The sequence below is a fragment of the Stegostoma tigrinum genome, chromosome 10 (assembly GCF_030684315.1).
Source record: "Stegostoma tigrinum isolate sSteTig4 chromosome 10, sSteTig4.hap1, whole genome shotgun sequence".
Lineage (NCBI taxonomy): Eukaryota > Metazoa > Chordata > Chondrichthyes > Orectolobiformes > Stegostomatidae > Stegostoma > Stegostoma tigrinum.
In genome coordinates this window covers 45,602,246-45,621,320 of record NC_081363.1, presented here as the reverse complement: position 1 = coordinate 45,621,320, position 19,075 = coordinate 45,602,246, and the positions used below count along the sequence as shown (strand labels likewise).

At 42.2% G+C, this 19,075-nt stretch overlaps 1 protein-coding gene and 1 long non-coding RNA gene across 3 annotated transcripts in view; one reads left to right on the top strand and one right to left on the bottom strand.

Moving 5' to 3' along the window:
- Positions 1 to 11,679, bottom strand: part of LOC125455305 (uncharacterized) — a 72,286-nt gene extending 60,607 nt beyond the window's left edge. Inside the window, exons 1-2 of the long non-coding RNA XR_007248218.2 lie at positions 9,330 to 11,679; positions 8,142 to 8,476 (exon numbers count right to left, since the gene is read on the bottom strand). This is a non-coding gene — a long non-coding RNA (uncharacterized LOC125455305). The remainder of the gene's footprint in view (positions 1 to 8,141; positions 8,477 to 9,329) is intronic.
- A 1,088-nt stretch (positions 11,680 to 12,767) lies between these two features.
- The window catches only part of nid2a (nidogen 2a (osteonidogen)), a 102,981-nt gene continuing 96,673 nt past the window's right edge, over positions 12,768 to 19,075 (top strand). For both annotated transcript variants that reach the window (XM_048538334.2, XM_048538333.2), the window contains exons 1-4: positions 12,768 to 13,586; positions 14,121 to 14,423; positions 17,707 to 17,945; positions 18,537 to 19,051. In XM_048538334.2, the coding sequence (XP_048394291.2) occupies positions 13,386 to 13,586; positions 14,121 to 14,423; positions 17,707 to 17,945; positions 18,537 to 19,051 (1,258 nt within the window). In that variant the 5' untranslated portion in view covers positions 12,768 to 13,385. The remainder of the gene's footprint in view (positions 13,587 to 14,120; positions 14,424 to 17,706; positions 17,946 to 18,536; positions 19,052 to 19,075) is intronic.

Here is a 19,075-nt window from a genome sequence, read left to right as displayed (position 1 = left end):
AACAATTTTAAAGGGGATCCTAATTTCCAACAGGGGCATGTTTCTTTTATTCTTAATGGATGTGGTTACAGGTTCCTGAGCACTCCAGGGTAAGGTGGAGGAAAGGCATTCTGATCATGTGTGGGGGTGGGAGGTGGTCAGTGATTGAAAAGGTCTGACCTCTGAATCCAGCAGATCCAATCATGAATTAAGAAGTAGGGCAGGGGGTTGCCTCATGGCAGGGAGGAAAGCAGACAAAGTGATGAACTGCTCTTCTTGGTCCAGTAGCAGTATTGAAAAGAATTAAATGTAAACGTAGAATGTTCGAGCAGAATAGGCCATTCAGCCCTTCAAGGCTGCTCTGTCATTAAATATGAACATGACTCATCATCTAACTCAGTATCCTGTTCCTGCTTTCTCTCCATACCCTTTGATCCCTCTCATCCTAAGAACCAAATCTAACTACTTCTTGAAAACATTCAACATTTTGTCTCTACCGCTTTCAGTGGCAATGAATTCCATAGGCTCACCACTCTCTACACAAAAGTATTTCTCTCATCTCTGTCTTAAATGACTTACCCCTTACGCTTAGGCTGTGTTCATTAGTTTTATACTCCCTGGTGATCAAGAACATCCTTCCTGCATATACCCTGTTTAGTCCAGTTAGAATTTTGTAGGTGTCCACGGGATCCTCCCCACATTCCTCTGAATGAATATAGACTTAACCGATTCAGACTTTCCTCATATGTCAGTCCTGCCATTTTACAAATCGGTCTGGTAAATCTTTGTGGCACTCCCCCTATAGTCAGAATATCCTTCCTTAGATAGGGAGGCTAATCTGCACACAATATTCCAGGTATGGTCTCACCAAGGCCCTGTAGCATGACATCCCTGCTCCTATACTGAAATACGCTCACTATGAAGGTCAACATACTATTTTCCTTCTTTATTACCTGATGCACCTGCATGTATACTTGCAGTGACTGGTGAATTGGCCATGTTAAATTGCCCATAGTGTTTAGGGGTGTTTATGTTGGGTGGTTAGATATGGGAAATGTAGGGGAATGGGTCTGGGTGTTCCCGCACTGGAGGGATTCAATGAAATGTTTCCCCTTTGTAGAGGGACTAATAACCAGGAGTCATAGATTTAAGGTAATAGGCAGAAGGTTTTGAGGGGATTTAGGGAAGAGTTTCTTTCACTCGGAGAGTTGTGAGTGTCTGGAATTCATTGCCTTAAGATGGTAGAAGAGAGAACCATCATATTATTTAAGAAGTATTTTGATGATCACACGAAGCACCATGTCATAGAAGGCTACTGACCAAGCGCTGCTAAATAGGATGAGGGAAGATAAATGTTTGATGTATGGTGCAGACATGATGGGTTGAAGGTAATCTTTCTGTGCTGTAAGACTCTATGACTTCTGGAAACTTAACTGCAAGAATCTCAGAGCTTTCCAAGAATCGTTCTGTTTTGGATGTACGTTTCAAATTTAAAATATTTAAAACAATGCCTTTCTTGAAAGAGATTGAAATGATTACAAGTTACAACTGTGTTGTCTTTCCGTTATCTGTATCTCAACTTTGCATGTCATATTGTGTATGAGACAAGTGAATGAGATGTTGCACTTTAAACACAGGGCAGGTATGTGATTACCAATGCCTTCTATATTTTATAACTCACTAAAAGTTTGCTACTAGAATTATTTTAATTGGGGCAAGTGCAAACACCCCTTACATATATCAATAGTGATCTTGGGATTAAAATACACAAATTATGTGCACGACAGAAATGTTTAAAATGTTAACATTCCACCCAACCGCAAACCATCCATACCAAATGACACTCTGTGATGTAAACAATTGAAGGTTTTATGGATTTATGAATCTTGCACAACAGTTATATTTTAAAATGCCTTCTATCATTTAAAATGCTCAGAACATTCTGGAAATTGGGATGATGAGCTTATACTAAACCTTGGCCTAAAGACAGACACATGTGATCTGGTTGTCAGGGAAGGCCGGGCTAAAACTTGCTGAAAAGCAATGGCAGTCCTCACAGTTTCATATAGATAAAGGAAAGCTGTTTATCTCTAAAAAGCCAGATTGACATGGTCAGAGATAGTGAGAACAAAGCAGCCACTGCTGAAGATGTTTAAGAAGGTGTTTAGTGTGCTTGCCTTCATTGCTCACACATTTGAGTATAGGAGCTGGGACCTCATGCTGACTTGTGCAGGACATCGGTGAGGCTACTTCTGGAGTACTGTGCATAGTTCTGGTCACCCTGTTATAGGAAGGATATTATTAACCTGGAGAGGGCTCAGAAAAGATTTACCAGGATGTTGTCAGAAATGGAGGGCTTGAGTTGTAAGGAGAGGCTGGATAGGCTGGGACTTTTTTCACTACAGCATAGGAGGTTGAGGGCTTGGCTTACAGGTGTTTATAAAATCATGAGGGGCACAGACAGGGTGAAGAGCAACGGTATTTTCTCTGAGGTGGGGAAGTTCAAAACTAGGAGGAATACTTTTAATGAGAGAGTAAAATTATAAAAAGGACATGAAGGGCAACGTTTTTAAAACAATGCCTTTCTTGAAAGAGATTGAAATGATTACAAGTTACAAGCAGAAAATGGTTCTTTTGTGGAATGAACTGCCAGAGGAAGTGAGGGATGCAGATACAGTCATGATGTTTAAAGGACATTTGGATAAGTTCGTGAATAGGAAAATTTTGCAGGGATGTGGGCCACGTGCAAACAGATGAAACTAGTTTAGTTTGGGAACATAGTCAGTATGGATTGTTTGGACAAAAGGATCTGTTTCCACGCTGTATGATTTTGTGATTTGGATCTTGTTCAAACAGAAAATGTGGTACCTTCAGATATTCAAGAAACAGGGAGTTATCTATGAGAGTCTTGCTGGTAAAATTTGGTTCTAAAATACTCAGACTAGGAATACACAAAGGACATTCAAAGATGTGATCTGGCATGGAAGGAAAGAAAGGATGCTGCTGGAAATCCAGCAGAAAATTGGAATCTAATTTTTAATGCTATATGCCTGCCAGAGTGTGATATGTAGTAAAATAGTAAAAATATTTCATAAAGCTTAGCTTGGTTGCTCGAGATAGTTATTATGAGTACTTTTTCTTCAGATTCCAGTCCCAGGCTATCCAGCCTCTCCTTCAGATTATTATTTGTTACATAATATTTGTTCTATGCTGAAAGCACCTTGTTTGTTACAATTTAAAACATGAATGCCCTTTTTTTTGGTTATTTATATTGGTTGGGTGGAAATACAGTTCTTTGCAAAACAGATTGGTTAGCACAGGAATTGTAAAAAGAAGGCAATGATGACCCATTGGCATGGGTGTGGCCTATTTGAACCAATGGTATAGTCACATGTGCGTTCATGTTAACTCTGAAGCTCATCGAGCAAGGGACTTCTGCCTTAATCAAGTAGATGTCTAATGGTCCAGGAATGGTTTCAGTAATAAGCACAGTATCTCAATTGAACCATACAATGAGAGGATGCCAGATTTTCCCACTTCCTATAGCACAAAAGGTCCCAATTTCAATTTGTGCAAAATTATGACAAATGGTTTTGCACATAGGGAAATGTGAGACCGTCCACTTTAAACCCAAAATGGATAGATTGTACATCTTTCTAAAGGCTCAACAAAGGGGAGATGGTGGTGTAGTGACATTGTTGCTTGATAAATATCCCAGAGATCCAGGTTAATGACCTGGGAAACATGGCTTTGAATCCCACCATGGCTAATGGTGAAATTTGAATTCAATTAATAAATGTGGAGTTAACAGCTGGTCTAATACTAATTATGGATCATTGTTATCAAAACCTACTTGGTTCACAAATATCTGTCTGGAAGTAAAATCTGCTATCCTCACCTTGTCTGACCTCCATATGACTCCAGAGCTTCAGCAATACAGTTGACTCTTAACTTACCCTCTGAAATGATCTAGCAGACCATTCAGCTGCCTTAAATAGCTTCAAAGTTTGAGAGAAAGAATGAAACCAAACAGATTATTTGACCTCAACTAAGCCACTGGAAATTTAAATGGTATGCTTCGTCCTGTTAATCTTCTAATATTAACTTTGCTAACATCTAGGTCATTTGTGTCAAAATTGAGAGAACTGTACCACTGACAATTTAAGCAAGAGCCTGATGTAGCCAAGGAAGCATTACATAAAATGTTCCAAATGCCATCATCACCACCCCTGGGATATCTTGTCTCACTGATAGCTCTGACCCACTGGGTGGCAATGCAATGGTATACAGTCAGGAAGGAGTTGCTCTCAGTCCTCGACATTGATTTCAGACCTCATGAATTCTCAGAAACTGAAACCTCCTGCTGATTACCACCCACCATCTCCTGCTCCCTGGTATCTCTACTGAGTTGACAAGTCGCAAAGGAAATAGCTACTGGACTTGACCTGCAGTAGTTAGTGAGGAAGCCAAGAAAAGTAAAAAATGTACATGTCTTCATCCTTAAAAATCTACTTGTAATAGATGCACCTGTCTGTGACGACACTGGTCGTAATGACCACTATACAGTCTTTGTAGAAACAAGGTCCAGTCTTCACAGTGAGGACATCTTCCATTGTATTATGTGGCACTACCAGTGTGCTGGGTGGAATAATTTTGAACAGATTTAGCAACTTAAGACAGGGCATCCACGAGGTACTGTGGGCCATCAACAAAAGCAGAATTGTATTTAACCACAATCTGTAACTTCATAATCCAAAATATCCCTACTCTACTGTTACCATTAAGCTAGGTGTTCAATCCTGGTTCAATGAAGAGTGCAGGAGGGATAGCACCAGTCAGACTTAAAAGTGAGGTGTCAACTTGTGAAGCTACAACAGAGGATTATATGCATGCAAAGCAGTATAAAATAGACAGATTAAACGATCCCACAACCAACAGATTAGAACTATGTTCAGCAGAGCTACCACATCCAGTTCTCAATGGTGGTAGATCATGAAGGCTGTGTTTATGGGCAATGCCACTGCTAGGTGGAGCAATGATTGCATATGTGCAGAAATGCAGGGCTGCTTTAAGCTTGCTCAGACAATGGAAGAATTGCTGATTTATGTTCCTGCATGTGGCACAGAAAAGAATGGGAAGTCAAAAAACTGTGGGGCTTTATATGAAAACCTTGGAGTAAGAGATCTAGCAGCAACATCAGATTTTATGCATCAAACATTTTAGAACTTTACTCCAAATTAATATTTTTGCTTTCAAGTTGGATTATATCACAGTTGACAAAACAATTGAATTGCCAGGGGAGATCATTTATCCAATCATGGTAACCATCTTTGTACATTTGCAGCTTCCTAATCCAATTTCTGCAACTTAATATCTTTCCAAAATGAGTGAAGGGTCCAGTGCAGATGACTGTGTAAGAACAGTTACATTGCAAATGCATCTGTGTATGTGTGGTTGCATTATGATGGCCAGTTTTAAAGCTAACATCCTATACCCCATTGGGAACACACAGACAGGCCAGTTAAACAGTTTACTGGAGGAGGAAGCCCCACAAATACCCCCATGCTCAATGACAGGGGAGTACAGCATATCAGTACAAAAGGCACACCTGAAGCATTTTCACCATCTTCAGCCAGGAGTGCTGAGTGGATAATTTTTCACTGTGTCCTCCTGTGGAACCTAGCATCACAGATCAATCAATCAACGTATCTGGTTCACTTCAAATGATAATTAACAAAAAAGCTGAAGACTTTGTACAGTGCACAGGCTATAGGGTTTCACAACATGTTAGCAACAGTCCTGAAAACTTGTACTCCAAAACCAGTTATGACCCTAGCTAAGCTACAACTCTTGCATCTACTCTGCAATGTGGAAAAGTCTTTCATTATCTGGAGGTATGTAGAAATATGGGACAAAGTTATAGAGCTTGATCACAGATCAACAATGCTCTCCTTGAATAGTAGAAGAGGTTCAAGGGAACAAATGGTCTATTCCTCTTCCCATATTACAATGTTCCTATAGGCAAGCAGTGTCTGTGAGGATAAAAACAGAATTAATATTTCAGCTTGATTACCTTTTAGTAGAACTAGTAGTGGTGAGCTGCACTATGTACAAAGTTACTCTGCAATTTTGACTTTATAGAGGTGTACAAAATGATCAGAGGTATAGATCGAGTAGACAGCCAGAGACCTTTTCCTAGGGTGGAGGTAGCTATTATAAGGGGGCATAGTTTTAAAGTGAGTGGAGGTAGATATCGGGGAGACATCAGATGTAGATTCTTTACTCAGAGTGGTCAGGGTGTGGAATGCATTGCCGGAGTGGGTAGTGGATTCGGCCTCATTAGGGGCATTTAAGCGGTTATTAGATAGGCGTATGGATGATAGTATAAGGTAGGGGTGGAGGTTAGATAGACCTTAGGTTTAGGGTAAAAGTTTGGCACAACATTGTGGGCCAAAGGTCCTGTACTGTTCTTATGTTCTATACTAGAGAACTAGCTGAAGGAAAGTGATGAGCAGTCTACACTTTCAGAGGATGAGGGACAAAAGGCGAAATGGAACAGGAAGGAGGAGTCTGATGCACTGTGGCAGCCCATATAACTGCTGACAATATTTGGGATGTCGATCTGAGACACAGCTGCTATCCTGCACACAAATTCTGTGTTCTCCAGCTCCCCAGAACAAAGCAGCCCCAAAGAACCGGCAATCCATCCCTCTGACTGATGGGAGAATGCAGTTGAGACCACAACCAAATCGTGAATACTGACGCGGTGACTGCAAACTTTTCATTGTATACATTTGAGTACACATGATAATAAATATAATTCAATTCAATTCAGTTCAAGTAGTGGAGTAAACTCAAAGGACAAAATTATTTTCTCTGTCTCCTACATTACTATATTTATGCTTTATCCTTGTCACACCATTCTTCACAAGACTGAAGTCTCTTTGGCAGATGGCAGGTGTGAAATGTGGAGGAAGGAAATGAAGCTTTCAAATACTGTTTACAGTAAACATTAAACAGAAATGTGACAATGTAACACTGTTAAATACCCAAGATAACATCTATTTTTTTTCCTTGTGACTAATGTGGCTACTACATGCTGCGAGGCTTAGGTGACTTCCATAGACCTAGGGGGCAGTGACTTGGAGATATTAGTCAGGGCTGCAGATGCTACAAGTCGGAGTTGATAAAATGTGGAGCTGGAGGAGCACAGCAGGTCAGAAAGCATCAGAGAAGCAGCAAAGTCAATGTTTTGGGTCTGGACCCTTCATGAGGACTGGAGCAGAAGGGAGCTAAAATAAATGGGGAGGGGTGGTTGTCAGGGCTGGGTAAAAGCAGCTAGGACAGTGATAGGTGGATACAGGCTGTAGAGATTTGGTCAGTGGGAAAGGTGGAGCAGATGGACAAGCAGGCAGATGGACAAGTTGTCAGTTCAAGGAGGTGGGGATGAGAGGGAGGGTTGGACATGGGATTGGGTTAGGGGTGGGAGGTTTTGAAGCTGGTGAACTCTACATTCAGGCTTTTGGGCTGTAAGCTCCCAAGGCCGAATATAAGGTGTTGTTCTTCCAGTGTACATGTGATCTTGTTTTGTCATTGGTGGAGGTATGGGATGGGCTTATAGCCAAGGGAATGGGGAGAGGAGTTGAAATGTGTGGCAATCAGAAGGTGGTGTTGACTGGAGCACACAGAGCACAGATGCTCTGTGAATCAGTCACAAAATCTGCACTTAGTTTCTCCGATTTATCTGCAACAAATATAATAGACCAGGTTAGACGTATAGGTGCGTCTCTGTTGAATTTGGAATGATGGTTTTGGGGCCTTGGATGGAGGTGAGGTGTAGGGGCAGGTGTAGCATGTCCTATGGTTGCAGGGAAAGGTGATAGGTGTGGTGGAAAGGTTGGTGGGGAGTAGGGAGCTAATAAGCGAGACACGGAGTGAGCAGACCCTACTGAAAGCAGATAGGGGTAGGGATGGAAATACCTTTTGGTGACTTGTTTCCTTCTTTTGCTTAAATGTTTTTGCTCACATCTTCTGAGATTTGGTGCCCATGAAGGTCCTGCCAAAAACTGCAAACTATACAGGATCAAATAAAGTCATTGGGATGTGGATCTCTAAATAGGGGCATTGAGGTAAAGTAGAAGTGTTTTGAGCACTGTGCCTACCTCAGTTTCACCATCCTTCCTTGTGTGGTTCACCACATTTCTCCTTAGGCAAGAGTTGGAAATCACTTTTACTGCAGTTCAGTGAGACACTGAATGTACATGGTGTCACTTTCTTCAGTCCTGGTTAAGTTGGTGGTCTAACTGTGCAGCTCATTGAAAGCCAAAACGTACTTGGCTTCCTGCATCATTGTACATGGAACATCCATCATCACTTTCTTTCCATGGCCATAATATTGGTAAGTAGGCCTGAAGCAACATAGCTCTCCAAGCTACAGATGGTGTCCACTCGGATCTCTGTGTGTCTCCAATGATTTGCATTCCTTCTGGGAAAAAAACTGAGAGAATTTCAGTATTTACTATTGCTCAAATATAATCCTATTCACTAACAATCAATAAGGCTCAGCATTTACACCAAGCTGAACAGATCTTGGCGTGTTCTGCACTGTCCACTGGGGACTTGCCACTGTTTCTGCTCATTTGTGTTGTATGTTTTACTAAATCTGACCATCTAACTTGTCTGTTCAAACCCACCATGGCATACACTGATAGATAGAGCTGTGTGATGATGTTTCCTTTCTCTAGGGGTCTTCCTTCTCTGGCATCATCTGCTCAAGGATCTATGAGAAATGGAATATGAGTTTGAGCTATACTAGATGAAAGAATTCTGTGACATCATTGTGCAAAGCATCATATTTTATTGGCTTATGGTCAAGTCTAGAGGAGTGAATGTTGTGCTTGTATGCTGTGCAATGTGGCCACTCTGTAGCTTGGCTAGTTAATGTCTCTATCACCGATGATCAGACAGGCAGACACCTAGTTTATATCTAGCATCACCTCCTCAACTGTCAACGTGGAAGTGTCTGGAAGGCTATATCCTGCACCAGGCCTCTCTATGGTATTCTGCACTTTTGTCCAAAGAAAAGAAAGACCAGATCTGTGAATGTGAACTGCATGATGTTTGAAGAGGTTGGAAGGGCATCATTTATGGAAGGGTATTGAAGGTTGAATGTGACATTGCTATATGATAGAAAAAGAATGCTAGTGGTTTTGGCTTGGGGATTTGAGAGGGTAGACCTCAGGAGAGGGAGTGGTATATTGCATGCATTGTTGCTCTGAGAGTGAAACTCAGGATAAAGCTGGTGAAGGCAGAGTCAGGGTGTTTGTATTTGAATGTACTATTTCACTCACCTTTCCAATCCTGGGCATATCATTGAATCTCTTGTGGCACCGTACCTGAGTGAGGCACTACCCTTGACCTCTTCAGCAATGTCCAGTCATGTACGTTTGTCTTCTGAAGTTGACTTCTTTCTGCCTCATGGGGAACAGAGTCTCACTGTACTCATGAACAAACTGCAGCAGGACGTCCAAGTATTGAAGAAATATAGTGCTGCCTTTTTGGGTTAAATATCCCTCCATGAAGCTCCTGGCTGTGTCAGGATTCCTGGATGCAGTTTCAATTGTGCAGCTGTCTTTAAATACTGGAGCTGGGATAAACTGAAGGAGGTTAGCATCACACTCCTGGGCAATTGGGAAACCTGGAATCCAAATGCAAGGTTGGGTGTGTTGGGTTGGGAAAATCATACTGCCAAACGCACCCTTGAAAGTTTTTTTTGGATTACTGGTAAGATGCCAGATTTGTCTGTCCAAACTTGTCTAAAAATTAAAATTCAACACTCAAGGAAAGGCAAAGAGAGATGGTAATGCAACAAGGAGTAAATATTGAATCTCTAGAACCATCACCAAGAAATGACTCAGAATTAAAGCCTCTGAATTCAATTATCAGCCCTAAACTTTAATGCCTGGTCAAATTATAGTTGTTCCTCAAGCATCCATCATGACCTGAACATGAGCTATCTGAGACATTGTCCCTCTTTTTATGTTTTTTTCCCCTTTCCCCACATTATCCCCTTAGGGCAGATCTTTTCACAACATCTCCGTACTCATCAGCATGCCTTAAGAACAAGTTTTAATTGTGTTCTTCTAATGGCGAGTGGATGAACGTGGGGAGAGCAGCATTGCAGAGCAGAATGTCCAGCGACATTTCCTATATCGGTTGTACAAAGCTTGAACACAATGGGAGACTAGAAAAAGCAAAGACGAGGAAGGAAACAAAATTGTCATGACCTCGATAACTTTGTTGAGGAGTAACTTGTGTTTTTGTTTTGAAGAACGTGGAGATTAGGACTGCCAGTCTCCTCCTGCCGAATTGTCTAAGAGGACCCCTATTTGGGTCAGAGTATCGGAAGACCAATCTCTTCCCCGAAAAAGAGCGGTGACATCCTTTGATTAGTGCCTGAAGCCTCTTCCAAATCAGCCAGATCTTATCTGGGACTTACTTTCGGAATAACACATGAATGGATTCTGACTGCCCGCACTGTCATATGAATTCTTCTTTGATCATTGCCAGACAAAATACTGAGAGTCACATCCAGTCCAATCGCATTCGGAACAAAGACTATCTTTTCCGTATCCTTTCGATACACTGATAAGAGAAAGTCAATCCTCTCAATCTCTGCTGTGTTTTAATGATGGGTTGAACGATCTAGTGCAATAGCAGTGACAAAATGACTTTATTTTGGTCCAATTTTGAGGATAATCAGACTTAAGAGGACATAGTTATCATAAATTTAAAGTTCCAAATGGTTAGGACGGTGTGATCTTCCGTGTCATATTCACTGCAAGTCTCGTATATCCTGTACGTCCGTGTTTATAGTAACTAGTGTACAGCATTAAAAGACAACTCAAGTAAGAAACGACTTCAAATCAAAGGCAAGGCACGGCAGATGATGGAAATCTGAAATAGCAACAGAAACCGAGTTAATTATTTCAGCTTGGTCGTCTCTTCGTTCTGATGAAAGACTGCAAGTTTCTCGCCTGCGAGAGACGGATCAGGAATACGATTACCGAAACATTCGTGAATATGTCTTCATTCGCTTCGCAAATACGCCATGTGTCTCAGAACCAAAAGATGGGCTGGGCATAGCCAGCGACGCCCACCTCCCAAGAACGAACTAAAAACCCTGTATATAATTGCAATTCAGCAGCACCTCAGTTGTGGAACCGTCAGGACCATCATATCCTGGTAAACTTCGCATAGTCAGCAGTTAAAATGGAGTACATTCGCTACAACAAACAAAAATCCTTAATCCGGTTTACGTTTCAGTCAAGTTTCTTTCCGTCCGCAAGCATTATATCCCATTTCAAACAAAACCGTCTGTGAAAACAATGGGCTGAGGTTAAAGGGATTTTTTTTCCCTTATTTAGCTCGATTCCTGCTCATTGGCTGAAGAAGGGCCCAAACCGCACTCAGTGACACGAGCAAGCTTTCCTCCCGTCGCTGTGTTCAGGACGTGCCGAGGGTTCCCCGCGGGTCGCTTTGAAATCCCGAGGTGGCTGTAAAAAGTGAAAATCGCTTCCTTTTGCTGCTGTTCCTGCAGCGAGGCACGACAGAAAATTAAACGGCTGCAGTTTCCAAACAAAACGACAACCGTCAACATAAAAACAGCAAAGAAAAGGCGGGAGAGCCTTTTAAATCTCCCTCATGATCTAACAGGATTCATTTTGTTGAGGGGAAGCGCAAAGAGGAGTGTTTAATTCGCACTTTCAAACGGTCAGCTGCTGCACAGAGGGCTGAATGGCCGCCTCCTACGCCCAGACAGCCTGTGATGGTGCTTTTGATTTGCTGATCATTATCTGCACAAAGTTTCTTGATGTTTCGCTATTTACGGTAAAATAACTAGATGTTCACCGACATTTCCTCCACCATATCCCTTCACTTCAAAATTCCACGTAAAATACAGTTGCAGCCCAGCCGTCTGATCTAGAATTGTAGACAGTTTCTGGTGGTGAGCCTCCTAATTGGTGTAAGCCCGCTAATGACGGGAATCGTTTCTCCTCGATAAGTTTACATTCTTTCTGGACCAGCTTCTTTAGTAAACGTCTGGCAGCATCTGTGAAGAGAGAAACAGACTTAACATTTTGGGCCCGCTTTGACTCTTCCTCAGATCTCCTGCCCACCTTCTCTGCGTTTGTTTCGGATTTCCAGCATCCCTCTGGGGTTTTCTTTTTGTCTTGGTAAATGGGTTCCTCTCTGATGAAGGGTTTAGGCCCGAAACGTCAGCTTTTGTGCTCCTGAGATGCTGCTGGGCCTGCTGTGTTCATCCAGCCTCACATTTTATTATCTTGGATTCTCCAGCATCTGCAGTTCCCATTATCACATCATCGGTCTTCCCTTTGCACAGCTTTACTAATACCTAAGAATAAATTTGATATATATTGAAATGCAATGGCGCAGTATCTGGTTCAGCATCTAAACATAGAATAGCACGAAGCTCGGGTTGCAGGAAATTTAGCGGGATATCGTCCCAGCTCAAACTGCGCAAGAACACGTTATCCCCTTTATCAGTGTCAGCAGGGAGTAGCTGATAGGAAAAGGGTGTGTGGCGTTCCATCAGCGTCAAACTGCAATTTAGCTGATTTCTGACAGAGAGCCTTTGAAATCCAACGGGGTACTGCTGGGATTTGTAATAGGCTGTTTGGGAAAGAGAGAGAATCTTCTTCCTGCCCCCCCCCCCACCCCTTCCCCAACCATACAGATGTTCCGACGTGGAGAGTATACTGTAACAGAGATGAGTCATTAGAAATCACAGATCCCGTTGCTCTCTGGGGTTTTTTCAGAGCAATGTTATCATTTGACTATTTTGTGCGGTGCTATTGAAACGGTTTGTAATCAGTTTGAGGTGGGTGCCTGATTCCCAGGTTTCTATCACCTCAGAATTCGGGTTGATCGTCTTTGGGAAAAGTCTGCTTTTTTTGTGCCTTCATTTCTACGTGTCAAACAACACGAGAATGCTTCTTGTTTCGAGTGGCCCGCACTCAAAACTAGAAGCGGACATATCCCGGAGCTTTTCCAATGGATACGCGCCGACGCTTTCAAACACTTCCAGCAGTGGTTTGTCTTCTCGGCGCTTTCTTTAGGTCCCGCCTGTCTACTTGAACGAATGAGTACTATGAGAAAGTCGGGGAAAGAACCGGTTTAATGGGAACCAGATGTGGATGAGTGCTGCTAGACTTGTCGATCAGTTTCGGCATAAACCAATGAGTGCCGGCGTTGGGTAGCTCAGCCCTCTCCCGGGGGCTATTGGCTGTTCTTGGGGTTAAACATAAAGCCAGCTATAAAACCAGGAGATCAGAGAGAGAGAGCCGCTTCTCCTCCCCTTTGGAACCCATTTACTCGCTTCCAGAATGCAGGGAAAGGGCTTCACTTCCCTTCTCAAACTGCACTGGTTTCTCAGCTTGGTTTCTGCAATTGAGAGAGAGGAGCTTTTCCCGTTTGGTCCACGCGCACAGGACCTGACCCTGCAGCAAGGCGATGATGAAACCTCACAAGTTGTACAACTCAAAAGACCGTTTGTCTTCTATGACACACAGTTCAGTCAACTCTACGTAAGTTGTATCTTCAAATCTATTTACTGCTTGTGTGTGTGTGTGCTGGTAAGCAGAACTGCAGTTCCATGTAGTTCACTTTTACTGGCAATTGTAGCCAGAGCCCCTCCTGCCCCATTGTCCTGGTTGGCATATTATCTCTCAACTTTTCCGTTACCGCTTCTCCGATTCGAGCCCCGTTCAGTTGTGACAAGCCGGTTTACACAGAGCCCCGCAATCATTTAGAAAAGGAGATAGTTCGAGAAACTAATTGGACTGCAATATGGGACGTTCATTCCCAGGCTAAGGCAGGACAAACTGAAATTAAATCCGATCTGATCTGAAATGTTATTTGTATTGAGGCAGTATGTTGATTTATTTTGTGTAGAGACATTTGGACATGTCTGCAAATAAACAGTTCAGAGCAATAATTTCTAAGTCGAGTCAAAAGCATTTTCAGACGAATTTTATCGGAGCCATTAAGTTTGGGAACAAAGACTGGGCAGGGCGTTGCACTGTGTTCCGGGTAAATGGTTTGAACTCTTCATTCTTCAGGTGGGAACGAATGGGATCATCTCCACTAAGGATTTGCCCCGAGAGACTCAATATGTGGATGACGGATTCCCCACCGATTTCCCGGTGATAGCACCTTACTTGTCAGATATCGACACTAGCAATGACCGAGGGCGAATTTATTACAGACAAGACCATTCCTCGGATATCCTTGACCGAGCCGGCCGGGAGATCAGGAAAAGTTTCCCTCAAAGCTCATTCACTCCGACCAACGCTTTCATCGCCACTTGGGAGAACGTGGCGCCTTATGAGGAAGTGTCGCGCTCGGTTGCCTCCTCTGGCAGGGTAAGAAACTGCAAAACACCGACCGACAAACATTTATGAGGGTGCTGAGGTACCAACAATTTATTGTGTATGGGCCCGGCCTGTGAAAGCTTTCCTCAAATCTTGCTAGTTCAAACCAGGAACACTCCTAAAACAACATTGCTTTTCCATGATTAACTTATAGAGCGGGAATTTGAGACCATACTGCTCAACTTGGTAACACCGCAGTTACCAAGAAGTTTGGTTGAAATAAACCAGGATGCATTTTATTGATTCTAATGAAGAATATCTTTGTTTGAAGATGAGTCTGATATGATGCTGTGTTAACTTTGTTTGCCTTTCCACAGATGCTGCCAGACCTATTGAGTTTCTCCCGAACGTTTAGTTTGTTTTTCAGGCCTGTGTGGATCAACGGTTTGACCACTGTTGCTGCCATCCTTAATTGCCCTTGACCAGCTGATAGTAAACCCCTTTCAGGACTGCTGTAGAACCAGGGGGTCAGTTACACCCCAGTGCTGTTTGGGATGGATTTCCAGGGGTTTTTTTAATTAAGCAAGGTTAGAAGGAATGGCAGTGTAGTTCCTAGTCAGATTCAGGCGTAACTAAGAGGAGATCTTGTGGTGGTGGAGAATGAATGCTGAAAGTAGTCAATAGGATGCAGATCAGACAGGCTGCCTTGTCCCAGCTGACTTCAAGCTTTCTGATTTTTGTTGGAACGACACTGAACCAGGAAGTGAAAAGTTTTTCATCATGTTCCTAACCTGCACTTCCTATTTGGATAGGCTTTGTGGAGACATGAGATGAATTATTTACCACAGATTTCACAGGTTGTGCCCAGCTATTATTGCAACTGTTTTTATATGCTCATCCAGGCAAGTTTCTGATGACTGATAAATAACAGGATGTTGATGGCAACGGATTTAATATTGGTATCGACATTGGATATGGTCATTGTGCAGCAGTTGAGTGGTATGAGTATTACTGGCCACTTATCAGACCAAGTCTACTGTTGTCCACGTCTTGCTGCATGTGGGAAAAAAGATGTGTGGAGCTGGAGGAACACAGCAAGCCAGACAGCACCAGAGGAGCAAGAAAGCTGACATTTCGGGTCAGTACCATTTCTGAAGAAAGGTCCCAACTTGAAATGTCAGCTTTCTTGCTCCTCTGATGCTGCCTGGCCTACTGTGTTATTTCTGACTCCAGCATCAACAGTTCTTACTATCTTTGAGCACACAGAAAAGAATTGCTTTATTATCTGCTGAGTTGTGAATGGTTCTGAACATAGTGAAATCACAGGAAATACTTTTGTGACCTTTTTTGATGGAGGGGAGGTGATAGATGAAGCAGCTGAAGATAGTTGAGCCTAGAGCATTCCTTGAAGGAATCCTAGTGTTTTGGGGCCATGACTGAGACAACCATCTTGCCTTGTGCTAGGTTTGTCTCAAAGTAGTGGAATATTTTGCCCATCCCTCCTCACTTGCACCCACCCATACCTCAAATCCCAGGAGCTTCAATATTTTGAGTGCCCCTTGATACCACCTTTTGTCAAATGCTGCCTTCATGTCATGGGCAGTTGCTAACATCTCACCTCTGGAATCCATCTTTTTTGCCCAAGTTTGGCTCAAGGTCTGATCCAGAGTAGCCCTGGCAGAACCCAATTGTATGATCAAGTTGTTGCTGAATAAGAGCTGATGGCGAAAACATTGACAATGTCACTTTCTTGTCACTTTGCGAATGGTTGAGGTAGATTGATGAGGTGGTCATTACTAGGATTGGATTTGAGCATACTTGATTAACTTTCCACAATGCTGTATAGATATTAATGTTGTAGGGTTGCATCTATTTCTTGAATATGAATTCAGTCCCGTGGCTGGGATGTTGACCATTGTTCATATTTGTGGTGTAACAGCTGTTTCTTATACCACATTAATGAATTGAGTTGGTTGAAGACTGGCAGGTATGGTGCTAGAGATGAGGCCAAGGTGGATCACCCACTCAACACTTCTGGCTAAAGTTGCTTGTAATCAATACAGCCTTATCTTCTGTGTAGATATGTAGGGCTTCTCATGTAGTTGGGGATGTTTGTGCATCCTTCTCCTCCATTTAGTTGTTTAATTGTCCAGTGTATTGATGTATGGATGTGACTGAATTGCGAAGCAATGATCTGATCCTTTGGCCGTGCAATCTTTTAACTCTGTCGATAACCGGCTGCTGTTGTTTAGTATGAACGTAGTTCTGTGTTAAAGGTTGGCTCTGAATTTCTAAGCATGCTTGGTGCTGCTCCTGAGTCACTCCTCAGTATAAAAATCGGGGCATGTTCCTTGCTTTGAAGGGCATTAATGAATGAGATAAGTTATTGCAATCTGATAATCATTACTGCTCAGGCCTCCTGCTCCCAATTTAATCTTTGAATTTAAATTCCACCAACTCTCATGGTGGGATTTGGACTATTCAGATCAATAGCCCAGACCTGTATATTTCTAGTCAATTAATGTTACCATTACACTGGCATTCCTATATATTCACAATGCAAACCACTCTTACTAAAATAGTCACAGAAGAATCATAGAATCCCTACAGTGTGGAAGCAGGCCATTTGGCCTAACAAGTCTACACAGATCCTTGGAGCATCCCAACCAAACCCATCCCCCAATAACCCACTTAATCTACACATCCCTGAACACTACAGGCAATTTGGCATGGCCAATCTACCTAGCTTGCACACCTTTAGACTATGGGAGGAAACCCACACAGATGCAAGGACAATGCACAAACTCCACACAGACAGTTGCCTGAAGGTAGAATCAAACCCGGTCCCTGGTAGTGTGAGGCAGCAGTGCTAACCACTGAGCCACCGTGCCATTCCAGTAGGATCCGTTTCAATGTTAATAGTGGGCCATGGTTGAAAGGAATCCACCCTAAATCTAAATAATTGATGGGTGTATTTATTATGATTCTTGAGACCTAGTTTAGTTCTTGGTTGCCCGCTCAAATTGATCTGAGTTTATCAAAACCAGATGCACAATGTTTCCATCACTAATTGACCAATCATTCGTCAGCAAGAAAGTTATTTTGGAAATAATGTTGATCCTATGATATTCACGTGATTTCTCAAAATCAAAAACAAAGTGCTTGAAACTCTGGTCTTACAGTGCCTGTCAAGACAGTATTTCAGAATTTCCATCTGCAGTACTTTGCTTTTTATTCCACCCTTCTAAACATTTTTCTGTAGGATTAAATAGATCATCACAGTTGAAGAAATTGTCTGACGAAATGGAATTTATTCATATTTTTCTTTCTTTAGTTCAACACCTTTCAAGCACTATTGGCTTTTGATGAGTCAAACACCTATGCAATATTCCTCTACCCGGAAGATGGGTTGCAGTTCTTTGGGACCCGCCCTAAAGAGTCCTACAATGTTCAGATAGAGCTGCCTGCTCGGGTGGGCTTCAGCAGAGGGGAAACTGGGTTCATACTGTGGAGAAGTGAGGGTCCTTATTACAGTGTTACCAGCAATGAACAATCCGTGAAAAACCTATATCAGTGAGTACTTTTCGTTTATAGATCGTTTTCATTGTCATGTAGAACGCTGCCCTTTTACTCACCTTGCTTCTGCAACTTGCTCCTCCTTTTAAATTAATCCACTTTGACCAAATCTTGAGACATCTATTCTAATATCAACTTCTTCACATTGCAATTAGCTCTTGTCCATTCTAATCCTAGGACATTTTATGGGTTTAAAGGCTCTACATAAATGCAGTTTGTTTTAATTACGTGATAAATTATAAATGAATATTGCATAAGTGAAGTTGAATGCTTAGCTGCTCACATTCTGACACAATATATTGTAAACTTTTGTATATATTTAAGAACTGAATTTTGAATCCTCGGCGAATAAACTGCTACTAAGTAAAATAGCAAAGACCCAGTTTTGTAGGTTTTGTACATTTGATAATTTGTGCTAGGCTTAATATTCACTAAGTTGTAGCTGGAATTATTTTGAGTGACAAAGTGAAATTTAGGCTGACATTTACTGGAAGTCTGCTTGAAACGCTCGTCACTAAAGCCTATAAATGCTGTCTAGAAAATTAACATTAAATTAAGCCTAATCACATTATTTTATGATCACTGTAGGATGGGGAATTCAGGGACTCGAGGAGTTTGGGTTTTTCATATCGGTGGAACTTCCTCATTTAACAACGTAATTCCAGCAAATGTGGAAGGGACACCTTCAAGAGAGGACTCTGTTACATTGGATAGCACTTTAAGTGGCCCAATTGTGCCTAACATATTGGAATCTGAATACACTGACAATGAAGATTACAAACAATACTATGATGATGATGATGAAGACAACGAATACACCCCCTCCATACCCACAGAGGCTGTGGACGGAGTTCCTGGGATTGCAGAGAACCCACCATATCCAGATGGAGGCATAATACCATCCTATCCTGAAGGCTACCCCGAGGCAGGCATCGTATCATCATACCCTGAGACTGGGGGTCTGCCATTTCCAGAGAGGCAACCTGAGGTTATTTCAGCATCAAGATACTCAGAGGTTGAATCTTTACCAAGAAATCCATTACCTGTTACACATGATAGACATGTTGTCAGTGTAGAAGAAGATCAGGAACTAGGTACTGGTGGTAAGTAACATGGAAAGTTCATTT